This window comes from Dama dama, chromosome 33 (genome assembly GCF_033118175.1).
Source record: "Dama dama isolate Ldn47 chromosome 33, ASM3311817v1, whole genome shotgun sequence".
In the NCBI taxonomy this organism is placed as follows: Eukaryota; Metazoa; Chordata; class Mammalia; order Artiodactyla; family Cervidae; genus Dama; species Dama dama.
In genome coordinates, this window is record NC_083713.1 from 38,924,509 (window position 1) to 38,941,609 (window position 17,101).

The 17,101-nt window shown below is 38.4% G+C and overlaps 1 protein-coding gene across 4 annotated transcripts in view; it reads left to right on the top strand.

The window, feature by feature from the left end:
• Positions 1–17,101, top strand: part of LY75 (lymphocyte antigen 75) — a 116,975-nt gene that overhangs the window by 13,645 nt on the left and 86,229 nt on the right. For all 4 annotated transcript variants that reach the window (XM_061135342.1, XM_061135339.1, XM_061135340.1 and 1 more), the window contains exons 4-11: positions 640–804; positions 6,275–6,385; positions 7,598–7,738; positions 10,145–10,339; positions 11,287–11,444; positions 14,505–14,615; positions 15,402–15,490; positions 15,668–15,837. In XM_061135342.1, coding sequence (XP_060991325.1) covers positions 640–804; positions 6,275–6,385; positions 7,598–7,738; positions 10,145–10,339; positions 11,287–11,444; positions 14,505–14,615; positions 15,402–15,490; positions 15,668–15,837 — 1,140 coding nt within the window. The remainder of the gene's footprint in view (positions 1–639; positions 805–6,274; positions 6,386–7,597; positions 7,739–10,144; positions 10,340–11,286; positions 11,445–14,504; positions 14,616–15,401; positions 15,491–15,667; positions 15,838–17,101) is intronic.

The following is a 17,101-nucleotide window of genomic DNA, read 5'->3' on the forward strand; positions in this document are numbered from 1 at the left end:
AGTCAGACATGACTGAGCACACACACACATGCACACATATGTACATATAGACATATAGTGCATGTATAATGTTAATCTGTAATATTAGTCATATATTAAATCATCTTTTAAAATACAAGGAGAAACTAGACTGAGCTTTGCAAATACGGTATCACTACGTGTTAAATCTTAGGCACCTAAGCATTGTCTAAACACACACACATGCAAACATGTTCGGTGGTTTCACTGCAGAACATGGGCAAACCCATCTTTAGTCAGATACCATCTTCAAGTGAGCTGAGGGGGTTGAATACAGTTGAAGTTCTGTTTTTAGGCAGAGGGTAGGGGTGGGCTAAAATGTGACATTATAATCAATGGGGTTATATAAACGGAGAGTAGAAGCTAAAAGCAGCATGGAAGCTTTAACTAGTCTAAAGTTAACTAGAACATTAAAGTTTAACTAGGACATTTCCTGTCCTATGAGTCTGGTTTTTTCGTCTAACCAAATAATCAAAATGTTGTCTAGTAGAACAATGACAGCCTCAATCTTAGCATATCTTAAGAGTATGGAAATTGAATGGCAGTATTTGCAAGTACTCTAAGTAATAGACAACATTATGCCCTTATTTTATGATCACTGACATATCGTTTTATCAACAGAAAGTGGCTGTGAAGATAATTGGGAAAAGAACGAGGAGATTGGAAGTTGCTACCAATTTAATATTCAGGCAACTCTTTCTTGGAAAGAAGCTTATGTTTCATGTCAGAATCAAGGAGCTGACTTACTGAGCATCAACAATGCTGCTGAGTTAACTTATCTTAAAGGTAGGTTTAAAGAGAGGGGATATATGTATACCTCTGGCTGATTCATGTTGAGGTTTGACAGAAAATAACAAAATTATGTAAAGCAATTATCCTTCAGTAAAAAAATAAAAAGAAAAGTAGGTTTAAGTTGCTTGTGGTAGAGCAAATTGCTGAGATGGTAAAGGTGCTGTCTTCTATTTTCATATCTAGGTATGTTGTTTTCTTCTGTATTTCTCTGTCTCTTCCTGGGATTTAATACCAAAGCCCCCAAGTAAAAAAAACATACTGAATATAATCCTCTTCTGTCCATTGAAAGTGCATCTCATGATAAAGACCAAGAGAGGTAAATATTCAGAAAACGAGGTGAGGTAACAAGATTAAACTGCTAACTGAAGTCTAAATGAAAGGATCTAAAAAAAGGTGAACATTAAATACTTTGAACATTGAACAGTAGAGAATTTGAAGAGAGTGGAGAAGATTGTTGAGTCGAAGTAGTTCACCTCAGTAAAAAACTTCACATTTGAATAAACGAATGCAGTTCCATACCCATGGATTCAACCAACTGTAGATTGTATAGTTCTATAGTATGTATTTAGTGAAAAGAGTCAGCATGTAAGTGGACCAGCATGTTTCAAACCCATGTTTTTCAGGGGGCAACTATAAATTAATCATCTTTACAATGCCATAAGACAAGTATTTTTATCCCCACTTACAGATTAGGAATCAATGTTTAGAAATAATACACCCAACATCCCAGAGCTATGAAGTATCAGAATTGGAATTTGAATTTCAACATATATATAACTCCAGAACCCTTACTTCTTTACTATAGTACTTACTCCTCTTACATACCTTTCTTTGTTTTCATCCTTAAAAACATCCTTACTGGACTTTTACATTCCCACCCACGATGTATGAGGCTTTCCTTTTTTCTACATCTTCTCCAACATTTTTTGTTTCTTGCCCATTTGATAACAGGCATGAGGTGATATCTCATTGTAGTTTTGATTTGCACTTCCCTAATAACTACTGATGTCAAATATCTTTAATATGTTTGTTGGCCATGTATATCTTCTTTGGAACAATGTCAATTCTGATCCTATGCCCATCTTTAAATTGGGTTGTTTGGTTTTTTGTTTTTGAAATGTATGAGTTCTTTGTATGTTTTGAATATTAGCCCCTTATAGGATAAATGATACGCAAATATCTTCTCACATTGGTAGGTTCTTTTGTTGTGTTGGTAGTTTCCTTTGACGTGCAGAAACTTTCTGCTTTTATATAGGCCAGTTTGTTTACTTGTGCTTTTGCTCATTTGCCCAAGGAAATCTATCCAGAAACATTCTAAGACTGATGTCAGAGAACATACTGCCTATGTTTTCTTCTAGGAGTTTTCAGGTTTTCAGGTCATAGATTCAAATTTTGAATCCGTTTTGAGCTGATTTTTTTATATGGTACAAGACAGTGATCTAGTTTCATTCTTTTGCGCATGGCGGTGTCCAGTTTTCCCAATACCATTTATTGAAAGGACTATCCTTTTCCATTGTATGTTCTTTGTTAAAAATCAGTTGCCCATATATGCATGGCTTTATTTCTGAGCTCTCAATTATGTTCTTTTGATCTGTGTGTCTGTTTTTCCTGCCAATACTATACTGTTTTAATTACTCTAGCTTTGTGATATAATTTGAAATCAGAGAGTGGTTACCTCCAGCTTTGTTTTTTTTCTCAGGATTGCTTCGGTTATTTGGGGTCTTTTGTTGTTCCATATGAATCTTGTTTGTATAAAATTTTGTTCTATTTCTATGAAAAACATCATGGAGAGACCTTGAGAGTGTTGTGTTGTGTGAAATTAGTCAGACATATAAAGACAAGTACTGTATGGTTTCACTCATATGACATATTTAAATAAACAAATACATAAACAAGCAAAACAAAAACATAAATAAGAGAACAGAATAATGGTTATAAGATAAGAAGCAGGAAAAGAAATGGGTGAAATGGCTAAAAGAAGTCAACTTCTAAAATTTGGTGAGCACACCACCAAATATAGAAGTTAAAACATAATGTTGCATACATGAAACTTATGTTATAAACCACAAAAAATTCTGCTGATCTTCTGTCATGGTTTTTGGCTTAAGCTTTATTCAGATCTCTTTCTTTTAACCCTTTCTTAGGTTATTCAGAACTTGAATAATCAGATCTCTTGAATGGAAACCTGTCAAAGAAACATAATTTTGGCTACTGTTAGGCAATGGGATTCTATTCCAGACCCCACTGAAAACTTAGGAAAAATACTGTTGAGAATTAAAAGTGCCAATAAATTCATCTCCCAGAATACTGACATTTGGAAGCTAATGGCTTCTGTGAGGGAAAAAGTTGTCAAAGTATGACTGTCAACACCAGTCCAAACAGTCTGATGATGCATTTGAAGGAATAAATGTTGCAGGATTTCTTTACGCATCAATTTTCTTTAATAACAAGTAAAACAGAGATAATGAGTTAATGGGTTCAGTTGTCTGCTGTCCCTGGCCACACACTCCCCACAATTTTTTGCTTATCAGTAATCTTAGATGTGCAGTCCTTTCTAATTTTCCAAGCTTCTCTTTCACTGTGAGTGCTCAATACGCCTAATTATGATTGCTGATTGCCTAAGACCTAAGAAAGCTGTATTTTGACATCTGAAACTCAGAGTAACCAAGTCTGAAGCATTTCTTGAAATTTCTGTTAATATTGTGTCCCTTCCCTGAAAACTAGCAGGTGTAAACAGTGGACTGGGAAGAGTGAGGCCCACAAAAGGGCTTCCCAGTGGTGCCAGTTATAAAGAACCTGCCTGCCAATGCAGGAGACACAAGAGATGTGGATTTCATCCCTCGATTGGGAAGATCCCCTGGAGAAGGGAATGGCAACCTGCTCCAGTATTCTTACCTGGATAATTCCATGGACAGAGGAGCTTGGCAGGCTATGGTGTCGCAGAGTCAGACACGACTGAGCAACTGAACACACAACACACACACAAAAGTGAATCAGAAATTTGTGATCAAAGTGCTTGATCTAGTCAGGGAAATGAGAGTTGTACAGACACAAAGATAGTAGGGAATGTTATTCCCAAATGACCTCTGGGTTTGGTAGCTAGTGGTTGGATGGGACTAGGGAATTTGCTGACAGAAATAAAGTAGGATCACCCCTCTTGAAGATAAATCCCACACAGTCTAAAAGAGCATTCTTTCTTCTCTGTGCCTGCCCTGCACCTAATTAGTTTATTTTGATTTTGTTTTACTAATACAAGGGGCCTACCAGTGGGGGATTCGGTTTCCTCATATTCACTAAATTTTGTTTGGGAGTCGAATGTCCTATGGCTTTGTCCTTCTCAGGGACCTCTAATCATAGATTCATCCCAGAGCTACAAAGGAGGACCTACAATCCCCAGAGCAGGAACAGCAGGAACAGCACATTTCTGTTCTTCCTAATTTGCCTCTTGCCTGAGGGACTGCTCATTTTGAACTCCCTTGATAGTTGGCCTGAGGCTAGGGCATGTCTAGGTCAGGGCCTCTGCTGGCTGTGGCCTTTCTGATGTTCCTCTCAGATGCATGACCATTATCAGGCCCTACAGTTTCTCATTGTGGGGAAAGGAATAGAAATAGAGTCATGTCTGAAAAGGGGTGTTGGGGATGGTCAGGAATATCTAGCTCAGTGGACTTGCCCCTTTGATTGGACATAGGGACTTAAGCTAGCAATCATCTATTTGTTGATGGCAAAGACAGGCAGAGATAGAGTCTCAAATTGGTCCACACCCACTTCCCTGGTGGCTCAGACAGTAGCCTGCCTGCAGTGTAGGAGACCTGAGTTCGATCCCTGGGCCGAAGGAAATGTTCTCCAGGAAGATCCCCTGGAGAAGGAAATGGCAACCCACTCCAGTATTCTTGGCTGGAAAATCCCATGGATGGAGAAGCCTGGCAGGCATGGGGTCGTAAAGAGTCAGACATGACTGAGCGACTTCACTTTATTTTCTTTTGTTTCTACCAAACATTCCTCCAAATGCATCATAGCATTCCTTGCTTGGACTAGATGAAGGGGAAAAGTCCAGCTCCAAATTGTCCAGACCATGTAAGAAATCCCAGACCAGGGAAGAAATCCCTACCCTGTGCATTTGCCCAACCAGAGTCTTTCAAATTTATCACATCTACTCAGCATAAGACACACAAAAACTTTTGAGCACTGATGTTATCAGCACAGTCACAATTTTAAAGTCTTATGATTCTAGTGAGGAATAAGGCATAAGTCATCCTCAATACAGATCACGAATAGAACATGGTGATGAAGTAAACAGGAGCCTGACACCCTCCAAACATCATTTTGTTCCATTGTAAACGTTTACTTTTTGTGTGTGGGTGAACAGTAGGATTATTTAAAGGAAGCAGTATGGTTATTCAGAATTCCTGCTGGGGGATATCTGAAAAGGTTTCATGGAAAAGAGGACATTGAACTTGGGATAGATGGGAAAGGTTGGTCCCCTATATAGTTATCCCTGGTTAGAAATGAATGAATGAAAGGAATTCTGAATGTCAGGTATGGTTGAGTCTGGAGTACCATATATATGTCATAGTTTCTAGGACTTCTTTAGGAATGCTGGAAAATCAATCACATTTACTAATAAAGAAAGATGCACATTAGATTAATTCCTCAAGGTCTTGCTGTACCAATGCTGACAGCCCTTGCTTATGCTCACAAGGTGAAAAAAAAGGAAAAATCCAGAGTTCCCTTCAGCATTCTCTTCAAGCCATCTACTCAAACATCCACCTCTCCTTTCTTAGTGGAGAGAGTATCCTTATCTATCTCCTTGAGAAAAGTGAGGTCAACCCTTAGTTTCTCACTATCACACTTAGAATTTTTTTCTCTATCTATGCTGTTATTTCTCCATCTGGTTCAACGTTAACTACTTCCTCCAAGCTGTTTGTAACCTCATCAACTGTTTCTTCTCTTATATTTTTATCAAAACTCTATTGACTCTTCCCAAATAGGCTATAAACTTGTTTAAACATCTACCATTAAATTTTTTTTCCCCTGGATCCTGAACCCTTGCTTCTATCTTTCACAGTGCAGCTCCTGGAAAGCACAGTGTATTCTTATATTTTACTCTTAACCTCATATTTACTTTTCACTGGAGTGATAATTGGTCCTCTGTTCCTACCATCTTCTTCCCAGAATCTTCATTCTCATTTTTTTTCAATACACATGGACTCATACAACCATGGAAGAATTGGACAAGTTAATGGAGAAGCTGAACTGAATTAACTTAGCAGCCTTTGGGTTTCTCAATAGGTAGAAGTTTTGTTGCCTGTCAGCATCACCTGCCTTTGTTGGATACACAGTCTCCTACAGGGATCCTGCCTTATAATCAAGAACTGAAGATGTTTTTGCTAGTAGTATAAACTTAAGTCTGGATTATTAACAACACATAATTTTGTCACTTTTTAAACCTGTGTAAATCTTACAGGAAAAGAAGGCATCGCAAGAATTTTCTGGATTGGCCTAAATCAGCTGTACTCTGCTAGAGGCTGGGAATGGTCAGACCACAGGCCGTTAAACTTTCTCAACTGGGACCCAGGTAACTGCCTGCTCTTCCATTTACAAAGCATAAACTTCAAAAAAGAGCTTCCCACTCCCTGGGAGCTTATACAAATTTCAAACTCTCAGAAGAATTTTTTTCTTTCCTAAACCCTTCTTTATTATGATTCCATTATAGCTAAGTTGACCCCCACCATGGGTAACTGAGCGTTTGTCCCTCATCTTTAGAGTGACCCTGCATTTTTAGGTAGGAGCAGAAAGAGCCCCACTTCATGGCCCAGGAACCTTTCTGTGTCCCTGAGAGGACTTGACATGTCCATGACTGACCCATATTGCATTTCATTTGCAGCTTAACTCTAATATGGAAATAATTCAGTTCAGTTGCTTAGTTGTGTCTGACTCTTTGCGACCCCATGAAATGCAGCACACCAGGCTTCCCTGTCCATCACCTGCTCCTGGAGCTTGCTCAAACTCATGTCCATTAAGTTGGTGATGCCATCCAGTGGAAATAATTCCTCATTCTCAAACTCTTGAGGTCTTCCACTGCAGCACCCAAGTAGTGACAACATAATGGTTATATTTTCATATACAAATAAATATCCTTAAGAAAATTTTATAGTGAATAAAACAAAACCCTAGTTAGTCAAAAGGTCTTCCTCCTCCCCAAAAAAGGTTTAGATATCTTTTTAAAAAATAAAATCATAGGCTTCTGATAAATGTAGAATGTAAAAATTAACACTAACTTCAATACCAAAGTAGTCTACATACATATAATAAAAATGAGATAAGTGCAATAAAATACCAATACACTGGCATTTCAGTTAATAGAATTTTTTTAGTAAATAAATTCTCTATTATCTCAGTAAGTAGAATCTTTAAAGATAATTTAATCTTAAAGCCTTAAAGGCATAGCAGAATCATAAATTAGCATTTTTATTGGGTAGGGTAGCAAATTAAGAACTACCGCTGACCACAGGATATGACAGTCAAATTGGTTAGGGGCAGAGGTTTGGTTTTTGGTTTTGTTTTTTAATTTAACTACAACATATCAGAGTATTTCCTGTGTCCTATATTTAAGAAGACATAGTTAAACACGTGATTGTCCATTGCAGCTTATACATCTCAATGTAGTTAAAAGTTTTAACTATTTCATGAGTTCCAATAAATAAAGTTAAGAATACAAATTATTTTTTCTAACCACCACCCGTGCCCTAACCTTCTTCTTTTAACTCTGAAAATCTTGCCATTTCAGATGTGCTGATGACACCTACCATTGGCAGATCAAGCTGTGCAAGAATGGATGCCGATTCAGGTCTGTGGCAGAGTTTTTCCTGCGAGGCTCGACTGCCCTACGTCTGTGAGAAACTGTTAAATAGCACAGCGGAGTTGACAGGTACCTTTCTCACTTCCTCCAACAAAGGTCTCAAAATTAGTTTTATGAAATCGAGCAAATCCATTTCAGATACCTGTTTCCCTCTTTCCTTCACCTGATACTGCCAATACAAGAAGGTATTTGATATTGACCCTGTGGTTAGATATTATAAACTATACATGAATAAAGCTTTAGTTTGTTATATGCCCATAAGAAGGCAGAGATATTCTAGATAGGAAATATAGTTCTCTTCACAGGTGGCTGTTCTTTCCTGGAGCAGTGGTTCCCCAGACCAAGAGCATCGGCTTCACCTGTACCTGTTAGAAATGCAGATTCTTGGGATGTACACCATATTTACTAAATGAGATACTCTGAGGGTGGGGACCCCCGACCTGTGCTTCCAGGGGCTTCCCTGGTGGTCGGGTGGTTAAGAATCTGCTTCCCAATGCAGGAGACGCAGTTTTGATCCCTGGTTGGGGAACTGAGATCGCACGTGCCATGGAGCAGCTAAGCCCACACACCTCAGCTAGAGAGTCTGTGTGCGCCAACAAAAGATCCTGCATTACCCAAGGAAGATTCCCACGTGCTGCAACTAAGACCTGCCACAGCCAAATACATAAATAAATTTTTTTTTAAGACTCTGGATTAAAAAAAAAAAAAGTTAACTTTGAGAAAAGAAAAAAAGCCTTGCAGATGATTCTGATACACTCTCAAGTTTGAGAGCCACACTCTAAGGAGAGGTCTTACATATGACCTGCCCCTATGGGGAGTGAAAAATGATGGACATAGGAATTGCCCCACAATGCCCACCCACCTCTCTGCTTTACCAGGCTGATTCTGACAAATGAGGTAGAAAGGAGAGGTGTAGATGGACAAAACATGTGCGCAGAGGTGTTTTTTCCCGGGGAGTTTGGGAGTAAGAGAGACACAGGACAGCTGAAACTTCCAAGGTCCATTAAAAGTTTGAGAAGTTTTCAAAAGAATGGAGGAGAGAAATATCCTTATTGTCTTGCTTGGGGCCCGCCGTATACCCAGTATTTGATTAAATCCTCATTGAATACTTAAAACTGGGAGAAGAGGTTTTAAATTGTCTTGTGCTTTAAAGAATGTTGAGAGAAGAGAATAAAGCATAAAATTTCTTATCATCCAAATAGGAGCATAAAGCTATTCTTTTAAGATTAAAAAATAATAGGGGAAAATGAACAGTCATCTTCCAAGTTGATTCAAACCAAATTTAGTCCATACAACAAAAGGCATAGCAGAAAAGACAGCACAAATGAAAATAAACCAGGGTGACTGATTATAGATCAAATAAATATCCCTTAGTAGCAATTATTAAGTAAATCATGATGTTTCCACATGATTGAACAAGTGCATTTATTAAAATAACTGTGCCAGCAGGAAAATACAAAGAGCAGAACAAAATCATATGCTTACTTATCATTGTAATCTTGTAAAAATATGTATTCATAGAGACAAAGACTATAATATGAAAATAATTATTTTAAGTTCAATGGTGAGTGTTTTCCCCTCTATTCCTTTATTATAATTGTAAAATATAATAATAAGTGCTATTTCAGAACCTTAAAGTTAATTGAGTTATTTTACAAGTGTGAGAAGCTGAACCTGATTTTATCCTTTAGTAAAAAACACACTGTCCACATTTCTAAGATGTGTTTTCTTATAACAAACATTCCAAACGGTTCAAATCCATGAAGCCTGAATAGCTGAACTATTTTCTAGTTTTGTTAAGAGGGGTAGACATATTCTTTATGGTTTATACCTCACTCTTTTTCTTTAATCTTTTTGACCATAACTTGACTAAATTTTATTATAGTCAAAACAAAGAATCCCTCATTCCATGAGGCCTGTAGGACTAGTAGAGGGCAGGAAAGAAGAGGTCCAGAGATGCTCTTTGCTCTTTCCCTCCTGCCATTTCTTGGATGTGAAGTGAATAAATGTCTTATTATGTTCCTTAAATCTCTGCTTGCTTGTTCAGCCATGAGCACAAATGTACATTCCCTCGCTAAGCTGACCATACTGAAAAGGAGGCTTAACTTTATAATATCTCAAAGGCAGAGACTGGAGGGGAACGTCACAAATCCCATACCCAGGAAGAGATTTGTCAATTACTTACTTACCCTACACTTTTCTTCTGTCTACTAGGACTCAGGGAAATCCCTCTATAAATAGTCTATAGGCAGCCATGTAGCAAATTTGTATCACTCTAAAGTCAAATTATTGTCTGAATCCCTGCAGTCACTCCTATGATGCTGTGCACTGCATAAATTCATGTCACTGTACCATCTAAAATCCTGTTCTTCAGTTTTCCAGAAGCCTTATGATTCGGGAAAGAAGAATTTGCAATGTTATTGATTCAAAATAGATGTATCTTTACTGGAATATAAATAGCTTCTTTTCCTCCAGATGTGTGGACATACTCAGATACCCACTGTGATGCTGCAGACTGGGTGCCAAATGATGGCTTTTGCTATCTGCTGGTCAATGAAAGTGATTCCTGGGATAAGGCGCATACGACATGCCAAACCTTCAGCAGTGACCTCATCAGCATTCATTCTTTAGCAGATGTGGAAGTAGTTGTCACAAAACTTCATAATGGGGGTAAGTTTTTAAGATATCCTCTTAAAAAGAGGTTTAAAGTATTTTAAAGTATCCCTGTTTTCAGACTCTTAGAATGAAAAGCTTACAGTTTGATCCTGTACATCAGCATTGTCCAAAAGAATTTTCTGCCCTGATGGAACCGGCAGAAAATCTGTGCTGTCATTCAATAACCACCAGCCACTTGTGGCTTTTGAACCCTAGAAATGTAGCCAGAGTGACTGGAGAATTGAATTTTTGCTTTCATTTCATTTTAATTGATTTACGATTTTCAATAGCTGCATGTAGCAAGTGGCTCCCAACTGACAGCACAACCATTGACTGAATAATTTCCCTCTTCTCATAAGCTGAATGCTATTTAAATTCCTCCCGACACTTAAGTGATGATTACTTCACTTTTATAATTATTTGGAAGCTAAATAATGAACGAAACACCAGAGAGCCAGTATTAAGATCTCCTCCTAGGATTCACCCATAGTAATAGCACAACTGAGCGACTTCACTTTCACTTTTCACTTTCAGTTACCTATATTCTGTGCCAGCATGGTGCCAGTTGTTTTACCTGGCAAAGCAGTGCAGTCATTCAGTGATGGGCAATATTCTTATTTTAGCTGGAATATCTATGACAGTGTTAGTAGAATTTCATTATTTCTCATAAAGCAAGGCTTATCTAAACCAGGTACCAGGAACACCCAGCCTACAAATCTTAGTACAGCTAGCTGTTCTGCCTATGTACCCTGCCTGCATACATGACCTGAAAAGCCCTTGTCATCAGGCCAGCCTAACATAGCAACATTTTTACAAGCTAATTAAGAATACCACTTTTCTGAATTAAAAGAAAAAGAAATGCCATCAAGGCTCTAACACCCCTTATCAGAATGTAAAAATCAGCAGTAGTTTCCATGTGGAAGTATGTGACTGAGTAACCAAACAAAGCATTTTTCTTTTAGATGCCGAAGAGGAAATGTGGACAGGCCTTAGGAATATAAATACACCAGCCCTATTTCAGTGGTCAGATGGTACTGAAGTTACTCTAACTTACTGGGATGAGAATGAGCCACAAGTTCCCTATAATAAGACTCCCAACTGCGTTTCCTATTTTGGAAAGGTAGGAAACCTCCTTGGATTTATTTATATCCTTACTGTTATACCTGATAATCTTATAATAAGGTGACTTTCATTGGAATATTTGTGTCTAAGCTAGGAAAGAAAATAAAAGGTAATTGCACTGTAGATTATCTTTCTAGTACTGCTGAGTAAAGGTAAATAAAGCAGTTGCTAAAGAAGCAATCCAATTCCTGTCTGAGAGTACCTGCCTCGGTGTGAAAGAGATCAAGAGAATCTCTTTGGAGCTGAGATTCTTGCGCCAAATGGTTTCTGAGAAGCTGCTTTCTCTCAGTAATATTTAGCAGATAGCCACATTGTAACCTGGAAAATCCCATTGTCTCGTGTTCAGGTCAAGTGTTATATTAGTCCCACTCTGAGAAGTGAAAAAATGGTTTTATTAAAAATTAGGCCCAATAAACATCTTACTGCTATAGAATTCATGAATGTTTATTGAGCATGCTTCAGTTAAGAGTCCAGGATAAGCAATCTTTTTTTAAAATTTATTTTAATTGGAGGCTAATTACAATATTGTGGTGGTTTCTGCCATACATTCAAATGAATCAGCCATGGGTGTACATGTGTTCCTCACCCTGACCCTCCCTCCCCCGTCTCCCCGTCCCACCTCTCAGGTTCATCCCAGTGCACCAGCCCTGAGCACCCTGTCTCCTGTACAGGATAAGCAGTCTTGAGCCAAAGGGACACAGGTGTCTCTATATTTTTGTTTGTAACACTTTCCTGTGAACTCCTGTTTTGGAGGCTGATTGTATCACCCAAACTTCTAGAGAAACTTAAGTGGAAGCAATAAATTGTAGGGCTGTTTAGAAGTGTTTCACTAGGAAAGATGTTTTTCAGTTCAGTTCAGTTGCTTAGTCACGTCTGACTCTTCGCAACCACATGGACTGCAGCATGCCAGGCCTCCCTGCCCATCACCAGCTCCTGGAACCTACTCAAACTCATGTCCATCGCGTCGGTGATGCCATCCAACCATCTCATCCTCTGTCATCCCCTTCTCCTCCTGCCTTCAATCTTTCCAGTATCAAGGTCTTTTCCAATGAGTCAACTCTTCACATCAGTTGGCCAAAGTATTGGAGTTTCAGCTTCAGCATCAGTCCTTCCAACAAACATTCAGGACTGATTTCCTTTAGGATTGACTGGTTGGATCTTCTTGCAGTCCAAGGGACTCTCAAGAGTCTTCTCCAACACCACAGTTCAAAAGCATCAATTCTTTGGCACTTGGCTTTCTTTATAGTCCAACTCTCACATCCATACATGACTACTGGAAAAAGCATAGCTTTGACTAGATGGACCTTTGTTGGTAAAGTAATGTCTCTGCTTTTTAATATGCTGTCTAGGTTGGTCATAGCTTTCTTCCAAGGAGCAAGCATCTTTTAATTTCATGGCTGCAGTCACCATCTGCAGTGATTTTGGAGCCCAAAAAAATAACTTTTCTCACTATTTCCATTGTTTATGCATCTATTTGTCATGAAGTGATGGGACCAGATGCCATGATCTTAGTTTTCTGAATGTTGAGTTTTAGCCAACTTTTTCACTCTCCTCTTTCCCTTTCATCAAGAGACTATTTCTTCTTTCCTTTCTGCCATAAGGGTGGTGTCATCTGCATATCTGAGGTTATTGATATTTCTCCTAGCAATCTTGATTCCAGCTTGTGCTTCTTCCAGGCCATCATTTCGCATGATGTACTCTGCGTATAAGTTAAATAAGCAGGGTGAAAATATACAACCTTGATGTACTCCTTTCCTGATTTGGAACCAGTCTGTTGTTCCATGTCCAGTTCTAACTGTTGCTTCCTGACCTGCATACAGATTTCTCAGCAAACAGGTCAGGTGATCTGGTATTCCCATCTCTTGAAGAATTTTCCACAGTTTGTTATGATCCACATAGTCAAAGGCTTTGGAGTAGTCAATAAAGCAAAATAGATGTTTTTCTGGAACTCTCTTGTTTTTCAATGATCCAGTGGATGTTGGCAATTTGATCTCTGGTTCCTCTGCCTTTTCTAAATCCAGCTTGAACATCTGGAAGTTTCACGGTTCACGTACTGTTGAAGCCTGGCTTGGAGAATTTTGAGCATTACTTTACTAGTGTGTGAGATAAGTACAATTGTGCAGTAGTTTGAGCATTGTTTGGCATTGCTTTTCTTTGGGATTGAAATGAAAACTGACCTTTTCCAGTCCTGTGGCCACTTCTGAGTTTTCCAGATTTGCTGGCATATTGAGTGCAGCACTTCCACAGCATTCTCTTAAAAGATGTCTTTAGAAAAGTGTAAAGCTGAATTTAGAAGGGTGTCACATTTAATGCTGTATTTAAAAGGATACACAGGATATATTTAAAAGAGCATCAAAGGTTGAAATGAGGTCCCACAAGCCACAGTGAACTGACGACTTACCTAGATGGCTTTCAGTGTTCAAAAAAGTCAGTATCACAACTGACTTTCTAAAATTTCATTCAAAGAAAGCGTAGTGACTCAAGCAAAATAAATGTTAAGTAGCATATTTGAAAGAGAGAACTTTGACATCTGGACTGAAGTGGAGTTGGAAGAAAAATTTGATTCTAAAATTCTTAGCAGTTATTCTGATCACCATCATCTTACACATGAGGAAACTGAGACAGGGAGATGAAGTGACCTGCCCCAAAGGTATGAACCCGCGGACAAACTTTGTCTGTGTCCCATGGAAGGAGATTAGAACACTGGCAACTCTTTGTGGGCTGGGTTCTTCTCTCTTCAACTTCTGTATAAGTGTCCTTTAATAGTTTTTATTGTTACACTTACAAGAAAATGAACTTCATCCCCATTGTGACCTTGAGGTGATGCTGAAGTAACAGGCTTCCAGTCTTGTTGGGCAGCATTTTCTAGGAGTATGTTCTCAGGTATAATTGCTCAGTTATATTCATTCTCTCTGCCTCCCTTTCCTCCTTTCCCTCCTCCCCCTCATCCTCCCTGATAGTTGTAAGAAGAAATTATCTTGACTTAAAATGAGTCCAATTCTAAATATATGGAAAATAATTTCTCTTGTGAAAGAAATGATTTTCTGTTTTTTAAAAGCTCGGTCAGTGGAAGGTCCAATCATGTGAGGAGAAACTTAAATATGTGTGTAAGAAAAAGGGAGAAAAATTGAATGACACAAGATCTGATAAGATGTGTCCTCCAGATGAGGTATGTAAAACGCCTGTGTAAATTTTTCTAAGCAATATTACAACTTTTTGGTTGGAGATGGTAACTGAACTTAAACAGTTTAAACTTGAAAAACAAAGAAATTACTAGCTTCTGTTCATTTACATTAGACCAAGCCAGAAGGCAGTGAATCACAGTATATAGCATTCCTACAGAAGAAAAAAAAAAGTTATAGGAAAAAGAATTACCTATTCATGAATTTCTATAAGAATATATGTGATTACTCTTCTCAATGCTGATTTTTTACTTCTACTCATATTATTATTGTTCAAAAATAATTGAGCTAACAACTGTTACAGTCTTAAAATGAGCTAGGCATTGTGCTTCAGTTATGTGCTAGGCTAAGTCGCTTCGGTTGTGTTTGACTCTTTACGACCTCATGGACTGTAGCTCACCAGGCTCATCTGTCCATAGGATTCTCTAGGCAAGAATACTGGAGTGGGTTGCCAGGGGATCTTCCCAACCCAGGGATCGAACCCACATCTCTTATGTCTCTGGCATTGGCAGGCAGGTTCTTTACCACTAGCGCCACCTGGGAAGCCTGAGAAAGACATTGGGGGTAAAGAAAATTAAGACATACCTTCTGTCTGACACGAGATCACAAGCTTATGGAGGTTATCCATGAAATTATATCCCACCCTCATCATGTGTATGAATTCCCTAGCCATGTCCTTAATTTCTATTAGTTGTGAGATTAACCTGTGTAGCAGAACCTTGCTTGTCACCAATTCTGGAAGAGAGTGTGATGATATTTTTCCTCTGATTTAGGGCTGGAAGAGACATGGAGAGACCTGTTATAAGATTTACAAGGATGAAGTCCCCTTTGGGACCAACTGCAATCTGACTATAACTAGCAGGTGTGACCATCAGTAAACACGTACTAGTGAACTTTTAACTCTGGGCTCCTTTGCCAAATAATCTTCCTTAAAAACAAATATATATATATATACAAATATATACAAATATATATATACAATATATATAGTAATTCTGTCTTTGTAAAAACACCTACTGATCTGACTTTCATTTTATAGATTTGAGCAAGAATATCTGAATGATATGATTAAAAAGCATACTGTGTCTCCAGAAAAATACTTCTGGACTGGCCTGAGAGATACAGGTGCAAATGGAGAATATAGCTGGGCAAGTGTTGGTGGAATAAAGCGGGCTGTAACCTTTTCCAATTGGAATTTTTTTGAGCCAGGTAGGTGCCTTAGCCTCTAAAGCAGTAGAATACAGTGACATGAGAGACAGCTTTCCTCCCAGATCTATTCTTCACTTACCTTTGAAATGTGAAGGAGATGATGATCATCTGGACTAGAGTCTATGTATGGAACCATAAATAGAAGCAGTGACCATGCCTCCCCTATGAAATCCTCAGGGATTACCCAGTAAAAGCTGGAAATTTTGGTTCTCAGAAACCACCATCTAATGGCACAGAACCAGAACTGTCAGTGTGAGTTTAGCATCTTTTCCATATAACTCTCAAACAGAACCTGAAAGTCTCATCGTGAGCACTTTACATTTTCACCTCTCTGCTTCTTAACTTCTTTCTCCAAAGTGAATTGTGTTTATTTCTTTTCTTCTCAAGGGGTGATAATTAAGGATTTGTTTATTCTGAAAGTTAGTTTATCCTTCTTTAGCCTAAAGCATTGACCGTAATGAGCCATAGAATCAGGACATTTGAGCCTCAGAATTCCCTTTGGATTTTAGAATTGAGGAAACAGAGGCTTAGAAAGGTGATTTACTTGTCAAAGGTATTGAACTGCTAAAATCCTGATCTGATTTCTAAACCAATGCTTTTTAGAGGATTTTGACTTTGTATGAGAGAGCAGTTATGAAGCATTTGACTTTTCTTCCTTTGAATTATTTATATTTTCTTATGTTTTGTACAGTGAATCATGAAGGCCATTTTTATAACATAAAACTTGGAGCATGTGAATGTATAGTTAAACACAGTATTTGAGATAGAGAATGCCCACAAAATTTGTAATACGTGATCATCAATATAAATATGAGTGGTATTGATAATATCAAAGTTGTCTTTTTACTTGCAGAACATGGAGGATACAGGTGCTGATCCTGGTTCGATTTCATCTTAAATTAGAATGTTCTAACATACAAAACACATGCTTTCTTTTATAGACACTGTGATAGTTCAGAGTCAATGTCAAATTCTTCCTGGGTAAGCCTCAGTGGTTGAAAGGGTGCTCAGGAAGTAAGCTACAATGGCTGTTCTCTCAGTCTGTAGCCAGAAAGACTGTCTTTAAGTCCTCTTTATCTTTTCACTCCCAGATTCAGCCAGTTTGGTCTGCACTGGGTAAGCCACGGCAGAGGGTAGACTAGGGGAAGACAGCACACCCACCCAGGTGTGTTGTTTTTCCCAGTTCCTTTTTCCTCTTGCTGTCCCTGTGTCATGAGACATGAGACTGTATGGCTTCTCTGTGTGATGGAATGGAAGTCATCCT